At 39.0% G+C, this 22,025-nt stretch overlaps 1 protein-coding gene across 3 annotated transcripts in view; it reads left to right on the forward strand.

The window, feature by feature from the left end:
- The window catches only part of LOC110043252 (nuclear valosin-containing protein-like), a 27,100-nt gene extending 6,218 nt beyond the window's left edge, over positions 1 to 20,882 (forward strand). For 2 of the 3 annotated variants that reach the window (XM_089292741.1, XM_089292743.1), the window contains 22 exons: positions 218 to 267; positions 813 to 909; positions 1,516 to 1,636; positions 2,448 to 2,574; positions 3,124 to 3,296; positions 4,035 to 4,176; positions 4,725 to 4,924; positions 5,668 to 5,769; positions 6,571 to 6,688; positions 7,171 to 7,312; positions 7,829 to 7,966; positions 8,864 to 8,994; positions 9,680 to 9,759; positions 10,960 to 11,082; positions 12,307 to 12,411; positions 12,595 to 12,657; positions 13,961 to 14,083; positions 15,247 to 15,346; positions 16,163 to 16,269; positions 16,964 to 17,040; positions 18,048 to 18,234; positions 20,244 to 20,882. In XM_089292741.1, coding sequence (XP_089148867.1) covers positions 218 to 267; positions 813 to 909; positions 1,516 to 1,636; positions 2,448 to 2,574; positions 3,124 to 3,296; positions 4,035 to 4,176; positions 4,725 to 4,924; positions 5,668 to 5,769; positions 6,571 to 6,688; positions 7,171 to 7,312; positions 7,829 to 7,966; positions 8,864 to 8,994; positions 9,680 to 9,759; positions 10,960 to 11,082; positions 12,307 to 12,411; positions 12,595 to 12,657; positions 13,961 to 14,083; positions 15,247 to 15,346; positions 16,163 to 16,269; positions 16,964 to 17,040; positions 18,048 to 18,234; positions 20,244 to 20,288 — 2,551 coding nt within the window. In that variant the 3' untranslated portion in view covers positions 20,289 to 20,882. Of the gene's footprint in view, positions 1 to 217; positions 268 to 812; positions 910 to 1,515; positions 1,637 to 2,447; positions 2,575 to 3,123; positions 3,297 to 4,034; positions 4,177 to 4,724; positions 4,925 to 5,667; positions 5,770 to 6,570; positions 6,689 to 7,170; positions 7,313 to 7,828; positions 7,967 to 8,863; positions 8,995 to 9,679; positions 9,760 to 10,959; positions 11,083 to 12,306; positions 12,412 to 12,594; positions 12,658 to 13,960; positions 14,084 to 15,165; positions 15,347 to 16,162; positions 16,270 to 16,963; positions 17,041 to 18,047; positions 18,235 to 20,243 lie in introns of those variants that run through there. The other variant, XM_089292742.1, reaches the window with a different exon arrangement.
- The last annotated feature ends 1,143 nt before the right edge of the window (positions 20,883 to 22,025 follow it).

Genomic DNA, 22,025 nt, shown 5'->3' on the forward strand with positions numbered 1-22,025 from the left:
ATTGTTTATAAAAAACAGCGGGGTGTGGGATGAAAAACAGGAAATCATGTTAGGGAGTTGACATGGAGAACTGCTGCAGCAGCTCTAACCAAGGAGGATTTGGGTAAACATTCTGAGTGAGGCAGGATGGTGGGATACAGGATTGAGAAAGTCTACACTCAGGACCCTTGAGCTTTATACCTTTGTTCATTTTAGCTATTTTGCATTACTTTCTCAGTGAGTATTCAAGAAGAAAGAGAAAAGCTTTCAAACTATCTGTTGAGAAAGGTAAAATAATTGCAATAATTATAATTAAGAACATGTAAAAAACAAAATAGAGGACCTCACGGTGCAAAGGAAGCCAATTTTCGAGCTTACAGTGCTCCCCCCCAGGGTGCGTACATGTAGCTTGCCTGCAACTAGTAGCCTGTGTTGCAGCCGGACGTGTCCTGGGCTGTTGGGAAATTAGACAAGTCACGCAATTAAATACTTCCCAGTTGTTCCCAAATAACAGTTGTAGCAACTGGGGAAATTTTTGAAATTCAGTTGCAGTGGGCTATCTCCACGTAATACTGTAACATGCCCAGTTCTTCATAGAATAAAGAATTCTTGTAAGAGGTTTATTATTTGCTTTTTTTTTCCAGTTTAACTATTGTAAGAAGGAAACTGAAACAAACTGCTCTTCTCTAAGAATTATTGCATCCCTAACTTCAACTGTTTTTATCTGGTAGTGGTGTACATCCAGTCATAGACATAGGCTTTTAAATCACTCTAAATGATTCCGAAAAGATAATTAATAACTTTTTTAACGTACTTGTACACCTTTTCATTAGTTTATGATGCCATTCTTAAGGAGAAAGAAGAAGACAAACACCTACTGGAACTGGAGGAAAGGTTCCTTCAGAAAAGAAAAAACTCACCCGACTTGAGGTATTTTTAAGTACATAACTGTAATATTACATGTTTTATTGCTGATAACCTTTTACTTAGTACTCACCTAAAAATCTTGAATTAAATACTCATGTATCAGGAAATTACACTGTGAAAAGGACATAAGGATCTTATCTTGTTGTCTCTTGAACAATATCTTCCAAGTGAGGCTTTATAAATGAGTGAAATGCCGTTCTTGGCATAAAGATGTTAAAAGCTTATTGTAATGAGAAAGCTTTTTGTAATGAGAGTGCTATATGAAAACTACAATGCTTGATGTATCTTCCAGATGAGTTGTCAATCAAGTCAATCAAGACTTTTTTTATCCAGGATAAAGATTAAAGCTACAAGCTCATGGGGTCGTGCACTAAAATAAAAGAAAAAATAATAAATACTGTTAAACCTACTATTATTACAATTAATTCCAAAATATGTTCTAAAAATATGTTCCAAACAATATGTTCTATTAAAATATTAATATTATTTTGTTTATTTTTGCCAATACTAAATATAGAAACCGACCCTTGTACCAATATAATTCCTAGAAGAAATTTCTCATTAGCAACAAGTACAGCATTTTACGTGTGCACATTTTTCTGTTGTCAGAGATCTTAAAGATAATAACGATGACGAAAGTGAGGATGAAAAGGAAAGTGATGATAAAGGTTCACAGTTATTCAGTGACAGTGAATTGTCTTTGGGAGATGAACCATTAATGGAGATACAAGTGAGTTTAGATAGCTTGTTTAATTAATACTTTGAATAATAATTATTTGAGATGTTTATCTCTTAAATGGAGCAAGACTTCACAGACTATTTGACATTTAAACAACTAGTCTGAGTTTTTATGAGCAAGTAGTCAACCTAGTATAGCCAAGTTGACTGTCGCTAGGAAACAAGGGCAAGTAAACTATTGACAATTATATTTATTGTGTTAATAGACACTGTAAAGAGCCTCAAGGAAACTTAAATATTTTCTCCTTTTAAGTGCAACACATATGTGATTGTGTTCCATCAGTGAGTACTTGTAGGTAACAATGATGAGAGAACCAATCAGATTTTTGTGGATTTCCAGTAGAACATGCTATATGTCTACTTATTAGTGGTAGTATACGCAGTGCAATGTTTCTGATATTCTAGAAAATTTTGAGTTGATTATAAAAATTGTGTGATGGGAACTGAACAATTTGCAAAATCAGGGATTCTCTTATCTACTCATGGCAATGTTTTGTTGGTGTCCTTTTAGAGATGGTACATTTTGTAAGGTTTGTACCACAGGTAACCCAAGTGCAGTGTAAGAGTTTGTACGGAGAACTATGGCTGAAATATAACAGTTTGTATGGAGTTTAGAAGATGACTTTGAAATTGATCAATGTAAGGGTAATTCACTGAATAATGACTCTTAATCCAAAAAAACCCCAGTGGTGCCATTTCTTCTGTAAGGCTTGTATAACGTATAAAGAATTTCATTATAATTACCATTTTCCCATATCAAGCTTTTTGCCATATCAAAATTTCTTGCAAAACATTTTCTGTAGGATACTAACATGATGAATCAGTCCATGCAATCAATGTACAAGATTACAAGTTCACGACAAACTTCTGAAGATGAGGGAGACTTTGAACAGGCAATAGAACCTTCTAAATTGAATCAAAAGAAAGAAGGTAATTAAAAGGCATAATTAATTAAAGAGAATTAAAAGTTTCCCCCAATAAGTTCGGAGCTAAATAATCCATGTTTTTTTTTTCTGGTAGATGTGTTTTTCTACTTCACACATGTACCATACCTTCCATTAAGTTACTACTATCCATCAATCCTAGTAAATTATTTTTCATCTACTGCAAATTTTAATTTCTCCCAAATGAGTCATGTCTAATTTTATAGTTGTTGACAGGAATAACAAAGATCATCAATAGAGAAATATATTGTCCTAATAAGTGTGCCACTAAATTCTCGAAACTAGGCTTAAGAGAATGTTTGCAAATCAGCAGGAGAATTATTAATTTTAGCTTGTGACATATCACTATAACTCTTGGCTTTAACCACAGTGCTTATTCCAAAAGAAAATTGTTGATTGTGAAATAAATACAGTTGTGGGATACAGTTCTGGATACTGCACAATTTTTTTTTCTCAGACAGGTAAATGTAACCAATGTCAACAAGGTTGTCCAAAGTGTTCATTAAATCATAGTTGCTTCACTTATCTCTTCCAGATACAGCTTCTCCAGACAGCAGCTTCCTTCATACTGATCAAAGTCATTCAGCAAGTTTAAATGCATCATGTCAAAATGAAGAGGGTTCATTGAGCAAGACTGGTACGTCTGATGAACCCCAATTATCAACACAAGATAGCAAATCTCAAAATAATCCAGCTGAACTGCCATCTGTGAGTACATTACTTTCATTGTGCAGTTCCAGAAATATCCATACTACTCCCACGGAAGAGATAGGAATTTCCTGAGGGATGGAGGGTGGGGACTGTATAACAAAGAAATGTGTAAAGCTTAATTACAATTTCCAGAGGGGTTGGGAGGGGGGTCCTTAGAAAAATCCCTTCTGTAGGGGAGGTATGGATATTTTCTGGAACTACACATTGTTTTGTTTGATACTTTCAAACCTCTGGTAGTAAGCACCTGTTTCTAAATTTGCATTTAATTGATAGGTTCATACAAAATAAAGTACATGTAATCATCCTATAGGAGGGAACTTGCAAGCTATTGTGGCGTCATGTTTAGTATACTGAACACCGGGTTAAAGTATTCAGGTTTCAGCCAGAACAGTGTGGTTGTGTTGGGCTCTTGTGCCAAGATACATAATTTTTACAGTGGCTATCATCAATAGTTGTCTGTACGTGGGACCTGTGTAATAGAGTAGTGTGTAAAAGTAGTGTGTATTATAAGGTAGTGATAAACCCTACAGGTAAGGTAAATCTATTCCAATCCTAGCAATTGAAAGCACTGGTTGTTAACTGGGATTTCTGTTGCTCAGTGATACACAAAGTACTGAGTACATTTTTCACTTCCCCTTTATGAAGTGATGTTAACTGGGCCCTCCCTCCCAACTGGCATTTGCTGGTGAGAAAGGTGCTTATTGTCATTACTGATTGCATTTACCTTTGTTTCAGAGGAGTAAGTCTGATATAGGAGGGAAAAGAAAAAGGAGAGTCTCTGAAGGAGAAGGGAGAAAAACAGGGACAACACCCAAGAAAACAAGGAAAAGTTTGCAGAAGAATGCCAAGGAAAATGATAAACAGGCTGAAGATCCTGGTAAATAGTTTTATTATCCTGCAATTCTTAGCATGTAATTCCTCCTCAGAAACTAAATACAATTAGCAATGTCTCAATGTGCCAACTTATTATCATGATTACCAGAACTAACAGTGAAATAAAGGACTAAAAGGTACTGTGTGGCTGGAAGGGTCAAAAGCCTCCTTCCAACACCGACTCCCCCCCTGCACCCCAGCTCTGCCCAAAGCAGCAGAAACCTTTGGGGCCTATCCCAAAACAGTAACAGTTGTTAAATCCATTTGAGAAACTAACAATGCATCGACTACAGTCATAAATTGGAAGAGACTGATGGCTCGTGAATGCCAGTGCATATCTCCAGATGACTAGGATTGTTACTACCACCCTGAAGTAGGATTGTAGTCTTGTAGGTATTGTTTCAACAAGTTACCTTTTAACTTACCAATGTTTCACTCCTGGGCCGGGAGATTAAAAGTTCCTTGCCAAAGAAATACCACCCATAAGGCCTCCTCCAGGTATCCCCTATGTAATGTAGTTTAATTCATGTGTATGTGTCTTCATTTGTTCAGATTTTGAGCCAGCTCAATCATCAGTGAAATTTTCAGACATTGGAGGTTGTGACAATACTGTTGAACAAGTATGTAAACTGCTGGTTCACATGAGGAACCCAGAAGTGTTCCGCACCCTTGGGGTGACCCCACCCAGAGGGTTCCTCCTTCATGGTCCTCCTGGCTGTGGCAAGACCTTGTTAGCTCATGCTGTTGCTGGGGTAGGTTCACACTGCATTTCTAGATATGCTTACAAGTTGAGTTTTATGTACTCAGAGTTGAAACAGACATATTTCCTTTTGTGTTCAGTTCTTTTCACATTTGATCAGGAAACATCAGAGGTTCATGGTAAAAAAATGCAGCTCTGATTATCCAGCTCTACAAAGATCTTTATAGTGTCTCTAATTGATTACTACTCAGTTCTGAACTTTTTAATAAAAGTAACAATCAATAGAAGAGACTAAATGGATTTTTCAACAGTAAGCTACAATTAATCACCAGGATGAGTTTTTACGGAAAATGTTTGTTTAAATATCCATTTTCTGTGGAATCACTTTGTCATTAATAGTCTTGTATACGTAGGTACAAACCTCTTCTAGCTGACACCCCCTCCCCCCCAATAATGTGGCACTAACAAATAGTTTTGACCACATAAAATTATATATTAATCACTGACTCCTTGTATGTAAGTAGACACTTTTCTGGCTGTAAAATTGTCTGTCTATCAGACATTTGACTGTACTCATCTTACCTTTCATTTGCATTCAGTTCATTTGAATCTTGTGTTGTTATGTCGATGAGCAAAATACATAATCCGGAAATAATCTTCCCACAAATAATAAAAGATTTAAAAGTATTGTAATGAAAAAGGATTAAAACAAGCAATTTGAATCATTGAGTCAGTTTTTATAGCAACACAGTGCAGTGCCAGTTACGCATTACGCATTGAACTGTTTGTCACTAGGAGTTGGAAATGCCGTTCATAAAACTTGCAGCCACGGAGATTGTTTCAGGAGTGTCTGGAGAATCAGAACAGAAAGTCAGAGAGCTGTTTTCACGAGCTGTGGTAAGGAAGCAATCAGAGATAAATACTGGGGTGCATGATACCTCCTTGTTATAGATAGCAGTTTTGGTTCCTGTCTTCTAAAGGCACATATATTTGCTAATACAGTCAGCTCTTTAATGTGGACTGTCCTAGTTCTAGAATGACAAGATACTGTCATTTTAAAAGCCAGTTTTAGCTAGAAAATGTTTTTGACTATGACAGAGACATGTTACTTCAATGCCAGGACTTCACATGCATCATAATATGCCAATAGCACCCATAACAACCTGCTCAAATCTAAGCCTTTTGAACAAAGGTCACGCTAGAATTTTGAGAACTCATGACAGGGAGATTATTTTAAGTAACAGACAGGCAGACAGACAGACAGACATAAAGACTGAACGACCGACTGACCGACCGACAACCTTTATTCAAGCATGATAAAAATTAAAGCTCAGTAGCTTATGGCAGCATGCCCCGGGGAGGGGGTTACTTTGGGAATTTCTGGGTGGGGATGTGCCGTTGGGACCCTAGAACCCTTAGCCTATACCAGAGCTAGTTCAGCCATACCCTTCACAGCGGCACATACCTATATAGCCCATATATGGCAGTGTTCCCCCCGGGCATCATGCATGATAAAATTAAAATTAAATTAAACTTCGTACAAAGTATGTGTATAATAGGTACAATATCTAAGTAAAGTAATTGTAAGTACATACAGTTAGTGCTGTATGAATTGTGGTAGAAATTAAGCAAGGAGATCTAAGTTTGTGAAGTAACTGGCAGCCAAATTTACTATAGGACTGTTTATTTCTCCTTCAGGCCAATTCTCCATGTGTGTTATTCCTTGATGAAATAGATTCCATCACACCAAAGAGAGAAACAGCTTCCAAAGACATGGAAAGAAGAATTGTCTCACAGCTTCTTACTTGCATGGATGGTTGGTGTAATAATTACTATTTCAATCAATAACTAGAAAAACAAATTGTGTGTTTAAAATGCAGGAGAGGATATAAAGGAAACTTCAAGGCAAAAATATGCAATTCCAGTTTGGAGACAAAATCGCCTTGCTTGTAATAATTTAACTATGATTTTCTAACTGACCAGAAAGTTAAAAACAAGTGAACCTTCACAGCCTCTCTTGGAAGGGCTAAATGTAAAAGGACTTGTTTGAATTTTTTTTAATCTAGACAGCATTAACTTATAAATCATTTAACATTTAGTCAATTTTAGAAATAATTAGGTTTTTTTTTTTGATTTCTTGAAATAGGAGCTAAAGAGTACAGGGACTCTAAATAGAAACGGCACAATTTGGTTTATATGGAACTTTATAATTCTGCAAGACAGCGATGGGATGTTATGCCGACAAAATTCTTGTACTTTTGGTGCAGCTCTTCACTGTTTGTATTCTTTGCCTTTTAGACTTGAACAGCAATCCAGATGCTCATGTGTTGGTTATAGGGGCAACTAACAGACCTGACTCACTGGACCCTGCTCTGCGACGTGCTGGTCGGTTTGACAGGGAAATCTCAATGGGTATACCTGATGAAAAAGCCAGAGAAAGGTTAGGGAACTTGAGTGTTTATCATTCCTAAAACATAATGTTAAAACGAAAAGCAGCTTGTAAGAAAGAGTCATCCAGTCTCAGCTAGTGAGTTTAGTGTAAAATTACTGACACTGACACTGCAATACCAGTATTCATTGTTTAGAATTTGTTTTAGTCAACTAAATTGTTAAAGATTAAGTGCTCTTCGGTTGGTGATGGCTTTCGACAACAATTCAAGAGATCATGCTTCAGGCCTTGTTTCTATTTTCTAAGTTGCGTTGAGAACAAATTTTTGCCGTGCCTTCTGTACTTTCGAGCATAATGGGTACTAAGGGCAATCTAGCAAAATACCATTGACAGCAATAGTTCTTTTTGATTAAAATTAATAGTATGGCAGGTGAAGTTAACTTCTATCCTGTTCAACCAGTTAGCTTCTAAAAACTCAACTAAATATCGCAAGTGAATTAATCATTAGAAAAATCAAATGCTTATGATAAATAGGTTTTATGTTTCTTTTTTTGTATTCTTCTGCAGGATTTTGAGAGTTCTGAGTCAGAAGTTAAGACTTGAAGAAGACTTCAGTTTTGCCTTATTGGCTCGACTCACCCCTGGGTTTGTTGGTGCAGATCTCATGTCACTGACAAGGGAAGCAGCTTTGATTGCAGTGAACAGGTACAATACTTCAACAATACTGCCATTAGACTATTTGCAGTGAGTATTTTCTCTGAGGATCTAAGGATCAGCTATTTCTGTAAACACAAATGTAGAAAGGCAGTATGGATGAAAAGGGTTTGGTTCTTGTGGATGTGGCACATTCATCTTGCTCCAATCCCTTCTTGTCCCAAACCCCTGCCCTTTTCTCCTTTGGTGATTGTGAGGGAAAAACAGACTGTACACTCCCAGGGGGGGGGGGGGGGTACTCCCATATAAAAATGATGGGGTACTTGTCGTTCCTTTTATGAACTAAAAAAGTAGTATCTCTTACGGTGTTTGGCCTCGAAAGGTCCACAGCGGGGGCTTTTGCAGTAAAAACTTTTTAGGGTATTAAGCTGGAAAAATAACCAGGAGATAATGTTTTGTTTTAGAATTGGTACCATTTAGGGGTGAAAAAAGCTATGCCCACAAAACAGGATCTCGTTACCTCTTAGGGGTTCTTTAATTTGCGATGAGCACCCCATCCTTTTCATTTGGGAGTTCCCCCCCCCCCCCCCCCACCCAGAGTGTACACTGTCTACATTTTGTCCTTGTAGGATTTTAACCAATAATGTTTAAAATCCAGGTTTCAGACACTTCTTATTTCTTGCTAGGTTTGGGTTACCACTTAGTTTTGGTTTACACAGGAACATTGTAATGAGGACTAGCCAGCAGCTAAGCTTGTCACTCATCACACATCATTAGCAATGGTGACAGTTGACTGTTACATGTTTATAGCTGTAGCTGGTTGCCATATCCTGCAATGATGGCTTAACTAAGAAGCCAATGGCATTCTTTGAATTGTCTCTAGCTTATCTGACTTAGGATATTTATGAGTAGGTTTCCTCATTATTACTGACACTTGATTACTGACAGGATATTTCAGGAACTTGAAAGGAATGCTCAAAGTAAATGTGCAAATGACGAGGTTGTGGAGAGCAAGACTGGTGAACAAACAGGATCTTGTGAGGATGCAAACAAACTATCAGTTGCCAGGTCATTTAGTGGTAAGTACTACTAAGCAAGTACTGATTAACAATTAGACCACAAGGCTGAGTTTTCTGTGGGTAAAGAAGTGGAGCCGAGTTGACTAAGAGGGTGAATAGTTGTTTAGAAGGCACTCTACCATCTGCTATCTGATTGGCTGAGCTACTTGTACACTTTCAGCCATTAGAGTGCATTTTCTTCTTTCTCTGCTGTTTTGAGGAGGATTTATAAATGATACTAGATAATTAATTCTCAAGAACCTAAAGACAGGAAATTGATCATCCTTCAACTTCAAAGTCTCAAAGTCTTTCAATGAACTGTTAACAGCTGCAAGTTTCAAATAACTAGTCAGTCTGCATGCATTTGTGCTGAAGCATTAACTAAATACTTCTTAATATGTAGAAAAATATATGGAAGTTGTTATTTGAAAGACTATTCATTTTGCTCTGGATTACTATGAGGTGATTGCTGATGAAGCTTTTGGCGTGAAATTGAGAGCAAATAATCTGCAATTGTTAATTAAAATTCCCCTGTGTAGCCAATCAGATTACTTTCATGCACACCTGATAGTTGGTCAGTGGGTTAAACTTATGGTAATGTCTGTCAAGTCTCATTCATGTGCAATGTGTTCGGAAAATAATGAGTGGTCGCTCAAGAAATGAATCAGCGCAAACTGGATTGTTTACATCTTATTTAACACTACAGTTACTGAATGGCTGAGAGAGCATTCACCACTAACAGAAGATGAACTACAAAAACTCTGTATCAGCATGGATGATTTCAAGGTGCTGAATAACTTGTTGTAAAGTTAAGTCAAATTATTCTCGCATTTCGATTGGTTTTTACTTATGATCTGTTGGAGGACAGACGTAGATGACGTCATAAGCATTTGTTTCTGTTTCTTTATTATATAAAACAAATAGATTCCATGTTGCTGTGTATTTGTTTGGTAATAAATCATAGGAGGTGTCAAATATTTGGCAAGCTGAATCTTGAATTACCAAATATAAATTGTCAATTTTTGGCAGGCCAAATCTTGAATTTTCAATATCTTTGGCAAACCAAAGCTCATCTCAAGTGGTAAATTAAAGACTTTGGGAGATGGCAAGATTTTTATCTTGTTTTAGAACCTGAGACTTTGTTACCCTTGGAAAAGAAATTTGAAACTCAGAGAAAGTGCAAAAAATCCCAGATGGCAAGATTCCAGTGTTATTTAGTTAAAATTCTCATGTTGATAAGTTAATAAAGGTGGTGAATTTTAAGCTTGGTAATGAAATGTGAAGTTGAATTAATCAACATGGCACGAGCGTAGGACAAAGAAAAATTCTGAGTCCCCGACAGGAATCGAACCCATGACCTTCCGAACACTGGGCGGGTGCTCTATCCACTGAGCTACGAGAACTCATGGAGAGCATTTAACTGAGTTCATATATGACAGGTGTCCTGCATACTGCTAGGATCAACGCTATCGAAGTCATTGTGAGTGGTGATAAGTTAATAAAGGTGGTGAAATGACCTTGCTCTCCATGAGTTCTTGTAGCTCAGTGGATAGAGCACCCACCCGGTGTTTGGGAGGTCATGGGTTTGATTCCTGCTGGGGACTCAGAATTTTTCTTTGTCCCACGCTCGTGTCATGTTGATTAATTCACCTTCAAAATTCTCATGCTTTTGATCAACCATTTGCCCCCTTGTGTTTAAACCTACTAGCAATCCTGGAAAGGGTTTATTCCTTTGTGACAGTCGCATTATTCACAAGTTAAAGTTATTTTAATAATTGAATGAAATAAATATAGAAGCTTAGCGACACCTGTGGGTAGAGGCAATAATTTATACAGCATGCATTGTGTGCCTAAGTTCTAGATTTGAACTATCTTTTTGCACGCGGTGCGTGCCTATGATCCTAGCTAACAGGTACAACTTGTTGGTCACTAAGACATGATATATGGAATTAAAACTACATTTTCTATTTCTTAAACGTTCTCCAGGCAGCGTTACTGATAGTTCAACCGTCAGCCAAAAGAGAAGGGTTTGCTACCATCCCTGATGTAACATGGGAAGATGTCGGAGCACTCAAGAATGTCAGGGAAGAGCTTACCATGGCTATATTGGTAAATATTCTTGTAGGAAAATACAGCGGGTCACAAAGATGTGGTATTACCAGGGTGACCGTGTTAAAGGTGTCCTTGTAATAAGAAAAGGACTGAATGAGCTTTTGTTCAGGCCCGTAGAAAGTGGCGTAATAACGAGGTGGCTGTATGAACGGGGTGGCAGCAAGGTAGGGTTCCAATGTATAGAAGGACTTCAGCCACGATAAATAAAAGTAAAATTCAAAACGTTCTCTGAGTAAAATTATTGTAAAACCACAAGCTTTAAACTGCTTAAACTGCAGTCTTCAATGGCTGTAATGATAAAAGAGGTGCTAAAATTTCTAAAATAATATTCGGATAAAAAGAATACAATAGAATAAAAGTATGGAATTTTACTTAACAGAAGGCTGTATTGTCCTTGAAGCGGACAGAAGTTCTTTTGTCGTTATGATTTGTATTTCTTTGTAGTTATTTTAAAACAATGTCCAGGAGAAAAAAGGTGTTGTTCGCGTGCGACACAGACAGTCTATACCTGTTGGTTTTTATAATGACATGGTCACAGGCTCTCTTCAATAAGCTATGATGTTTTGTGTTTACCCAAATACATGTTGTAGTGGAAGGCAGGGAGGTCAAATATCTAGTGCGCTGGACTCCGGGTCATTTGTATCATTTGTATTTGTATCTGCTAATTCTGCAGTTTTTTTCTGCTTTGCAAGCTTTTATTTTAGAGGCTGATGTTTAATAGCCCATCTTACAGCTGTGTGCAGAGTGATCAGGCCTTTGAACAGAAACGAGGCTGGGGTTGACTTTGTCATGATACCAACCTTGCTACTTTTCAAATTTTAATTATTCTGTTTTCATCACAAGGTGAACCTTTATCTCGCTTCCATGCAGAGGCCAGGCGACATTTGACAGAATTGTTGAGTGGTATTTATACCTAATCGTACCTTTTAGGTTCGCTTCGGCGGCATACCACGCGAGTTTGGTCGAGCCATGGTTCGTATGTCGAGTCAAAATAACCATCCAGGGCGAGACTAAACGAGCCTGACATGCCACCGAAGCGAACCAAAAATGTATGAATAGGTATTTACTGTACCAAAATTCGGTCAAGTTAGCATGATATCGTAGCCAAATCAGGTCAGTGACTTGATATCGCAGGATATCAAGACAGTAGACACGGCTTCTGATGTGAATTTGGGTACGGTAAATTGTAAAATCTTAGTTTATAACTTGTTTGTCTGTCAGGCCCCTGTGAGATACCCTGAAGAGTTCCAAGCTTTTGGCCTCACTCATCCTCCTGGCATTCTATTGGCTGGACCACCAGGCTGTGGAAAAACTCTTCTGGCCAAGGTATGCAAAGAGCAATTCGTTTGTTCATTCTTTCGTTTGTTCACTCGTCCGTCCGTTCAGTCGGTCGTTCGTTGGTTCGTTCGTTGGTTCGTTCATTGGTTCGTTTTTTCCCTGTTGCTCTTGCTGCTATTCACCTACAAATTGCCCACAGCATATTCATAAGTTATGTTTTTGCTTTTTCAGGCGATAGCTAATGAGTCTGGAATCAACTTTATCTCAGTGAAAGGACCGGAACTTCTAAACATGGTGGGATAAGATGCTCTGAATAAGAAAATAACGAAGCCTTTTTGCTGTATAAATATGCAGTCCTAGGGGTGATTTTATGCTTCCTAAACTTTGCAGTTGATCCAAAAAACATAATTCGTATCATACTGGTTTCACAGACTAAACTATGGGTGCAATCCCCAAAACTTATCGCGATTTGGCCGCCGACACGATGCGACTTGCCTTCGTGCATACGCCACCATTTACTCGACTGAGGACCTTGGCGGAGAGGGTGGGGTGGGTGGTGGTGGTTTAAGGTCAAAACGTTGATCTCTTGTCTTCCATTAATAAATTTAATTGTTTCTTTGAAAATTGTCTCAGAACGTTACTGTTGATGGGTAAAGATAACCCTTGTTCCCTGAAAATAATAAAACAATCCTTGTTGCCTTGAAACAAAAGGCCATATTCTCTTGTTCTCAGAAAACCCTATATAGCTTTCATGATTTCTCACAGTTGTCGCCGGTTCCTCGCTTTTGCTTTGAGTTTTACCTAGTTTACTTCCTTTAACTTGGGCACTGGAAAAGTTTTTTCTTTCTATAGTCTATACTGTTTTATAAACAAGTGATCTTCCAGGACGCAGGTAGTCGTAGATTGCTTTTCTTGCTAACGGCATTTGTAAAGCCCACATGACATTTCAGTGTTGTGTCGGGTATCGATAGGTGCCGACAGAAAACGGTCATTTACTCACGCTCTGATCTACTGACGGTGTAAGCCATTGGTGTCGTGAAGAATCACTACATTCTTGTTTGAATTACTTTGTGCTCAAGTCCCCGGGGAGGGTACTTCGGTAAAGTTTGGATAGGTGTGTGCCGCGAAGGGTCTTAAACCTTGACCCTGTTTAAATATGAAGCAAATGAAAATTGATACTCTATTTAAGGCCCAAACTCGAAAAATGACATCCTCTTCAAGGGAAAAACAAACACTAAGAATAGCGTGAACGGTTCAACTTTATTTGGTTTCAGTAGCATTGGAAGTTAACCGAAGGTTCAGTTTTAACAGTTCATTTCTTTTTCTTTTAGCCGGGCATTTGATACAATTTAGGTACCCTATCTAAGGATCACACCGGGAACGCAATGCTAAACAGGGACAAAAATGATACCCTATTTAAGGATCAAGAGACTCAAAAATCCTTACCCTATCCCGCGGCACATACCTGTATCGCTCACATGTGAGAGTACCCCCGCAGGGGTTAGAGTGTTCCTAGCTGGAACCCTACAGAGACAATAGTCATCCTTGGGAGTGAAGAAGACCTTCAGTGACACTCTAGTTTGGTTCTACATTTCAGTATGTTGGCGAGAGTGAACGGGCCGTCAGACAAGTGTTCCAAAGAGCCAGGAATTCCGCCCCATGTGTGATCTTTTTTGATGAACTGGATGCACTGTGTCCGAGGAGATCTGACAGCACCGAGGTAACCTGGCACTAGTTTATTTTTAAGAAATACATCAAACACGAAAGACCGTGTTTTACTACATTTCCAGACATCGAGAAGAGAGTTGAAAATACGATACGCTGGAGACTATTTTTAACGAACTTCGAGGTGTTTGAAAATGTGGTCAAACACTGTCATGAGCGTTTGATATATATTCGCAATCGAAGCGAAAACTAAGGAGAAAATGGAGAAACAAACTCGTAAGATCAGATATCCGAACACCGTGACGGTCATGATTTCCTTTGTTTAAACTTGATGGATTGTGGATGAGTCTAAAACAGGACAGATAACACAATCTATCTATTAACTCACTATCCAGCTGATGTTATAGTTTATTTTGCCAATGGTAAACAAAACATGTTGGGACACTTATGAACTGGATGTTGATTTATCCTCTGGGTATTTTAAACAACTAGACCCTGGCGCTTTCTTAAAATGAATCTTTTACTTCCAGTTTCTTTAACTGGCATTTGTAAAGCTCACATAACATTTCAATGTTATGTTGGGTACCGATAGGTGCCAACAGAAAACGGTCATTTCTTCAAATTAAATTGTACTGACGATTAAAACCGTCGGTGTCGTGAAGAATGACTACATTCATTTATGTTTGAATCAACTTGTTACTGTTCCTCGCTGTAACCTCGAAGAAGAGTTTTCCACTTGTCGCTCTTGAGAGTCCGACTCGTCCCCAGTCGTTTTCATACAAAAAACGCAAGGCGAGCAAGGGGTAAGGGGAAGGCTTTCTCCCTACCCATCTCACCCAGCGCTCCCACCTCGCCCCGTGCCGCGCACTGTATGGAAGAAGACTTGGGACGAGTCCGCTATAGGGAGTGACCAAACTGATTAATGTTGCATTCTTCTGACTGTAATTGCATTGGAAACGTGAGGGTGCTAAACGGGTATAGCGTGAAAAGGGAGAGTTCACCTTGGTACAAGTTTTGTGTAAAATCATATTGCTATTTCACATGATTAAATCCCAGCCATGAAAAATGACGGTTTACGGCTATTCATTAGATGACGTTTAGGAAGAAAACGTTTTTTTTTTAATTTCACGCCCTCAGAATGTCAATCACAGCTTTACGAAAACACCCCTTCACCAACCTCATGGATGAGTCTAATAGTATTATTGTTTTGCTCTCAAGTCGGGTGTAAGCGTACGAGTCGTGAATCAGTTGCTAACTGAGATGGACGGACTGGAGGCAAGAAAACAAGTGTTCATCATGGGAGCCACCAACAGACCAGGTGAGATTTAGGACTTATGACACGAAGTGGCTTCCTCCGCTGAGGGGAAATCTTGACGTAACTCTAGGAAACTCATATGTAGGAGACTGGGGATGAGCGATTTTTCCCCTTTGTTTCCCAGTCCTTTTGACGATCATCTTTCCTGATTCCTAAATTCCCGTTTGAGTCGCCTGCGGGATAGAAAGAACGTAAAAGGTCATCTTTAGGATGTACAAAATGACCTTCAGATCGATAGAAACATGGTACTCCGTACAAAGAAGCCAAAGAAGTAATAATTAACCAAAAACAAACAAGGATGGTTTAAATTGGGGAAGATTGGAACAATTACTGTATGGACGAGATAAACGTTACCTACGTTGAACTTAGAGTAAGTTTTCTGTCGCTCAACTTGTTAGTAGAGTGCTTTTATTATGGCCGTCGAATGCACTTGAAGGGTAGCCCTTGCTTCTCCCCTATTTTTTTCGCTCGCCGTTTTTCGCGCTGTGCCTCAACTAACTGAACGCCTGGAAGAGCTACTTGAAGGGGGTGGGGGGAAGAGGGGAGGGGGGGGGGGGGGGGACTCCTGTTGGAGCCAACTTCACCGGGCATGTCTATAGGCGTAGAGAAATAATCTTAGGTTACCCAGGTCAAATGTTGGTTTTGGACCCAAACAAAGCTTTCGACCTTGTGTACACCGTAATGGCCATTTATTTACCCTTAGAACCTATGTTGTTTTATTGACCACCCAAAATCTCATTGAGAACTACCATGGAAAGAAATGTATGGTAAGCAAGTAGGGAGAGTTTAGAGTTGTTCTTTTTTGCTCTGTTTTTGTAGATATCATCGACCCTGCTGTTCTAAGACCTGGTCGACTTGATAAAGTGCTGTTTGTTGGTCTACCGAACACAGAAGACAGGGAAGACATCTTAAGAACGCTAACCAAGGTGCGCAGGTCGATGTAATATACTGAGTTCATTGCAATGGACTGGAGTTCAGATTGACGAGCCAAGGATGTAACGAAGTTCTTACATTCTTACGTTCGACTGCGCTTTGTTTTTGTAGATCCTTCCGTAATTTCTCGTCAACGGCTCCGGTTTACACATTGAATCTCGAATTGTATAAAACCCGTCCGAGTGCTTATGTCACATTCCGTGTGAGCACACTGGTGGATAAGATTACACTGGGTCATTTCTCTGTTCAGTTTATGTCGTCTTTATTCAGCATTCTTTTTTAAGGCGTGAAAATTTACTAAGCTCTCAAGAAGGCCCAGAAAAAGCAGGGGCCCTTTCTCGAAAGTCCTGGTACCATCCGGTCCCGAAAAGCTGCTTTTTTGTTTGCCTTGTTCACATTTAAGATCGAGATATTAATAACTTGGAAATTCACACAATTAAAAATATTAAGAAACGATACAGAATGGGCCGGTTTAAAGCTAAAACCCGCAATGTTATTCCTTAGATTTAGATCTTAAAATATGACTTCGGGTGCGTTAAGTTACGAGGGCTTTCGAGAAATGGGCCCCAGTTTAGTAGGATTTTCAGCGTTACTTTTTTTTTAGTAATTTCTCTGTCAGTTCCCTTGATCGTAAAGTTTAACGTCAGTGACTGATTTTTCCTCTGTATTTTACTGTTGTTTTTTTAGGACGGGAAAAAACCGGTCCTACTGCCTGATGTTAGTATCGCAGATCTTGCGCGTGACGAAAGATGCGAAGGTTTATCGTAAGTATTTATTAGTCAGCTGTAACCTGCTGTATTTCTTCTTTAGACATAGACGTAGTTTATTTTACTTGGTGGCACACTTAGCTATGGTTTTGGTGCGTTCCATAGAGTTGATAAGCAGAGTTTACAGGACACACCAGCTAGTTTACAGGTGCCCTAAGAATACAAAATAACAACGTAAAAATGCACATTTGGGAATAAGGAAAGTTCAGCAACAGCGTTTAGGCAATTTTTTCGAAAAAAGCATTTAGAAAAAACCCACATTATTCGTGCAAGTAAGTTTCCGTGCTTATGGTTGGGAATCACTTGTCATTTCTTCTTAGCTTCAAATGTGTGTAGCTCAGTTTCATTGAACGTTTATGTACCTATGATCCACAGGGAGTGGAAAGGAGTAAGTTCATTGAACGTGTTGCCGGATTTATTTTATCCGGCAGTTATTCAGTCACGTTTTCTATTGAATTTTGATGTAACATTAGGGAACTTAGCAATGACGATGGTGACCCCGAAGACAACGCCTGGTAAAAAGTGAATGTATATTTAACCTTGAATTTTGCAGTTGTCTAGATCTGTTCAGTACGCCAATGGCTCTAAAAACGTGCTGAAGCTAAATATGCAATGACTGCGTTCTATTCCATGTAAAAATATTAAAAATTAGCCGTCGTCGTTCGCGTTCTTCAGTCTACGCAGAATTTGGTCATTTCACGTTCTTATTTTGCAGAGGACGGCAAAGAAATGTACAAAGATTCAGTTATAGCGCGCGTGTATAACCATTGTTCTGCTCATGAAACCTTTAGTTTGGTGACGTTCTCGTTGCCGTCGTCGTCGTGGTTTGCTTGAGTTCCCTCTCGTGTGTACTTCCGCCGTCTTTGGATTGTGCCTCCCGCCGTCTTTTCTCGAGTCATGTGTACAACTAGTTACGATCAACTTGTTAGGGTTGCTGATACGGATTTAACGCACCTTGCAGCTAAACGTCGACATTCCACTAATGACAATTTTTTTCTTTGCAGGGGAGCTGATCTCGCAGCACTGGTTCGTGAAGCTTGTATGGCGGCTTTACGAGAATGTATAAATGCGCGGGGCACTTGTCACGTGTCCATTGAGAACCAGGCTTCTCTTGAACAAAGTCCTCTGGGAGTGGGACAAAGGCATTTTTCTGCAGCTTTTCAGAAAGTAAAGCCTTCAGTAAGCAAAAAGGTAGGAATATGACGTCAGTGCGCATTGAGCTGCCACTTGAAAGGCTTTTCAGGAAAGTTTTAATAGGCCTTATGGAACAAGGTGTATCACACAGTGGACGTCAAAGTATTCTACACTTCCACACTTTGAGAAGTTTGTAACTAAGTAGAGAGTGACAAAAGTGGAAAGGCTAGGGAAAAGGGTTAAAATCTCTAGTTTGTCACAGCATTCCACACTCCCACACGTATAGATGTGTAGAACTAAGATAAAAATGAAACTGTGGAATAATTGGAAAAAAATCAAGAAAACCCTTAGTTTGTCACACTTTTATGTACCTCCCTCATGGAGAAGTGTAGAACTAAGTACAGAATGATAACTCTGGAATGGCTGGGGAAAAGATTGTTAATTTCCCTGGTTTATCACAGCATTCCACATTTCCACTCATAGAGTAGTGTGGGATTATGTCAAAGTGTAGAATCCAGGGATTTCATGGCCATTACTGGAGTTTAATGCAGAAATGCCCAGTTACTAGCTCATTTATACAAGTTATAGTGATTGCTCTGTCGCCATTCAGTGTGAGTGTTCCACGATTGATCAGCCTCATTTCGATGTTAAGGGAAAAGGTCCCTGGGGACTGGGGACGTTTGTTATTCGCAGCTGACACGAGCTTCAAACTGTTTTATGGCCCTTCCCCTTCCCCCGCATAACTTACCCGAGCGCCACGATATGTTGTAACTTTGTTTCCAGGACTTTTCCTCCAAACTTCAGGGAAAAAGCTCTGGGAACGAGCTTGAATATGGCGGGAAAATGTAGCGGGTTTCTCGCCTCCCTCATGATTGGCAGAATTCCCGAGTGTTCCAGTCAATCAAGTAAAAAGTTCGAATCTATTTGCCAATCAGATTCACAAAGCCCTAACATCCGTGGCTGGTGATTTCCTGTGTCAGTTACATGGTTTTCCAAACTTACCACCCGTTACAATTTTTCCCGCCCTTGCCATCAGCTGCAGAGCCGGCTCACACTCCTGGTACTGGTTACAGGTCTTTTTCCCCGCCCTGGCGACAAATTAGAATTATTTTTTCTGTTGTGACCTGGTCTTTTTTCGTCGCGTTTTGTACCGGTAATTTGTTTTGTTTGAAGTTCTGATTGGAGACGCAGTCGGCGGCTTTGTTACTGCTTTGGTTTTGTTTTTACCAAATGTAATCGGTCACTGCTCTTTCGAGACTCTCTCAATAGAATGTAAGGATACTTAAAGGCAAGTGTCCTTGAGTTGATCGTTTTCTGTATTCTCTATACCTGTCCGCAAGTCAATTTATTTTAAAAGGAATAGATTATGCGCTCGAGATTCTATCACGCAAAGAAATCGAGAGCGAATAATTTAATTGCTTTAGTATAAATCTGCTAGTTGTTCAAAAATTCATCTAATTTTTCCTCACAGACACTTCGAAAACGCAAAGAAAGGGCCGCCATTTTGTTGACTCCACACTGCTAGGCTAGTCACTATAGAATAGATAGCTAGTAGCGCAGCCAATGAGAGAACGGCATTCGTGATAGAACGCTGGCAGATTTATACTTATAACAGTTGGAGGGAACCTGGACTAAGTTTGCAAAATGTTGTTAGTCTCTAGCTTGTTTTGATTAAGCTTTAGAGTACAATAAATAATAATAATAATAATCACTTTATTTAAGTGTCGATGTATTTAGCACTAATGTGCTAATTGGGGACACTGTAAATAAATAAACAAATACTTCAAATATAACATAAACTATTAAGAATCCCAACTGGTGGGAGGCTGACCAGTTGGCTATTTACACAACGCGGCCGAGGAGTTGAACTCGGGGCTACCGAGAACAAATCCAGAACAATTTGTTGCAAAACCATCAGATATATTTTAGCGCGCTTAACTTCAATTAAATTTTGAATAGCTGGTTATTTACATATTTTGTTTACATTGCACGTTGCAGCTAATTTTGGCTTTTGCGTTTGCTGCGTTTCAATTCTTTTTTTTTTAAATTCTGTTCCGCTTTTTCAGGATCAAGCTTTGTATGGGAAAATGAGGACTTTGACGCCGACGTGACGAATGGTTTAGAAGCCGTGACGTTCAAGGAAGATCAGGGCTGATTTTACTTGAATCGAATCAGTTGATTCCAGCTAGACTGGTTCAGTCGTAACAAGTAGAGTATTAGGGACTTGCAGACAAGTATTAAAGGGACACTATCAGCATTTTTAGCATGATTTTGGAAATCTCAAAAACATATATCGATCATTGGAAGCTGAACAATAATGGTTTTATTTTGTAGAGCAGTACTCCGCAAATGATTAAAACCCATTAGGAAGTGAGGATTGACTAACAATGGCGAGGATGGAAACGGATTGTGATAAGGATTTTTGAAAAAGCGTTAGGATGTCAGTTTTTCAAAGGTTCGAGTTTGGGTCGAAAATCGTTGAAATTTTGCAAAAATTTAGGGACCATTTTGTGAGTTTATGACAGTTTTGAGCAAATATATCGTGACAGTGTCCCTTTAAAGATGACGCTATTTATTTGAACATAATGCCTCCTTAAATGAAATATGTTATAAAGTTATTTGAAAGAAAAAAAATTGTGTATGATACCAATACAAATACTAAAATGTTTGTGGATATCGTATGGAATAAACAACCTCAGCAAGAAGTTCACGAAGATGCTCTGTGTACTATAGACGATAATGGGAAGAAAGATGGGTTATTGACCAAGCGTGAGGTCAAGATGGCTGGATATTGGCCAAGTTCTTTTTTGCGTGTTTATGGAGCGATACGGAGTCGAGTTCCATCCATGATCCGTCTTGGTCTATAAACACACACAAAAGAGAACAAGGCCAATATATCCATCCATCTTGACCGAACAAGTTTGGTCAATAAAGGCTTTATTATATGGAAAAAGAACACATATTCATTTCCTGAGCGGGCAAGATAGCGCCTGCTCGGGTAGCCAATCACATTGTAGGATTCGGTTCATCTCGCCCGCTCACGGAGCTAGCCCTGTAATAATGTCGAGTAAAGACTGGGCACGAAACAGACACAAATGGCGAGTGTGCGTGTGAACGCGCGTTTTTGATTCACGCACTGAAACAGAACATTCCGAAATTGACTTGAACTGAACAGAAATCCAAATTTACGAGATAGTTTCACGTCAGATCCCGTGTTATTTGTGCCCCACAGGAAAATAAAGCGCCATGTTTGCAATGATCTTAACTGAATTTTTGAACTCTCGGTATTCCCGGCCCAGGGTACGAAGTTGGAATATATTTTTAATACCAGAATATGGAAAGTTTTACGACCAACAATTTATTCTTACAGCAAATCTAGCGAAAGCAAGTGGCCGGAATACACGAGCGGTTGTAATAGAGAGCAAAAGTTTTACTTAACCAATCTCATTTTCATTTTGCAATAGGTGGTTTTCACATGACGTCACTAAAATTCGAACTACAAAACGATTGATCTTCCTGAGATTTTACTTAAATGATGTATAAGAGCAGCTAAAAACTAATATTCATACAAATTTTCGCTCCGAATGGGTTCTTGGTTTTGTGATACACTACGCTTAAATTTCTAAGCTTTTGCGTGACGCGGCATTTACATGACAGCTTAGAGAGCTGTAATGATGGTTAAAAAAGTGACTTATTTCGGAGAACTTGGCTATCTGAACAGTTCATGTCTTAGAAGAAGTATTATTTTAATGTTTTAGAGTTCCTTGAGGGATAAATTCACGCTTTTGTAGCTAAACTCAGTGTCAGATGTTTCTGTTGGTTTCCGGCCGCCATGTTGGTGCCCATAC

The sequence above is a fragment of the Orbicella faveolata genome, unplaced genomic scaffold, assembly GCF_042242905.1.
Source record: "Orbicella faveolata isolate gen_17 unplaced genomic scaffold, um_ofav_v1 contig_24, whole genome shotgun sequence".
Classification (NCBI taxonomy): domain Eukaryota; kingdom Metazoa; phylum Cnidaria; class Anthozoa; order Scleractinia; family Merulinidae; genus Orbicella; species Orbicella faveolata.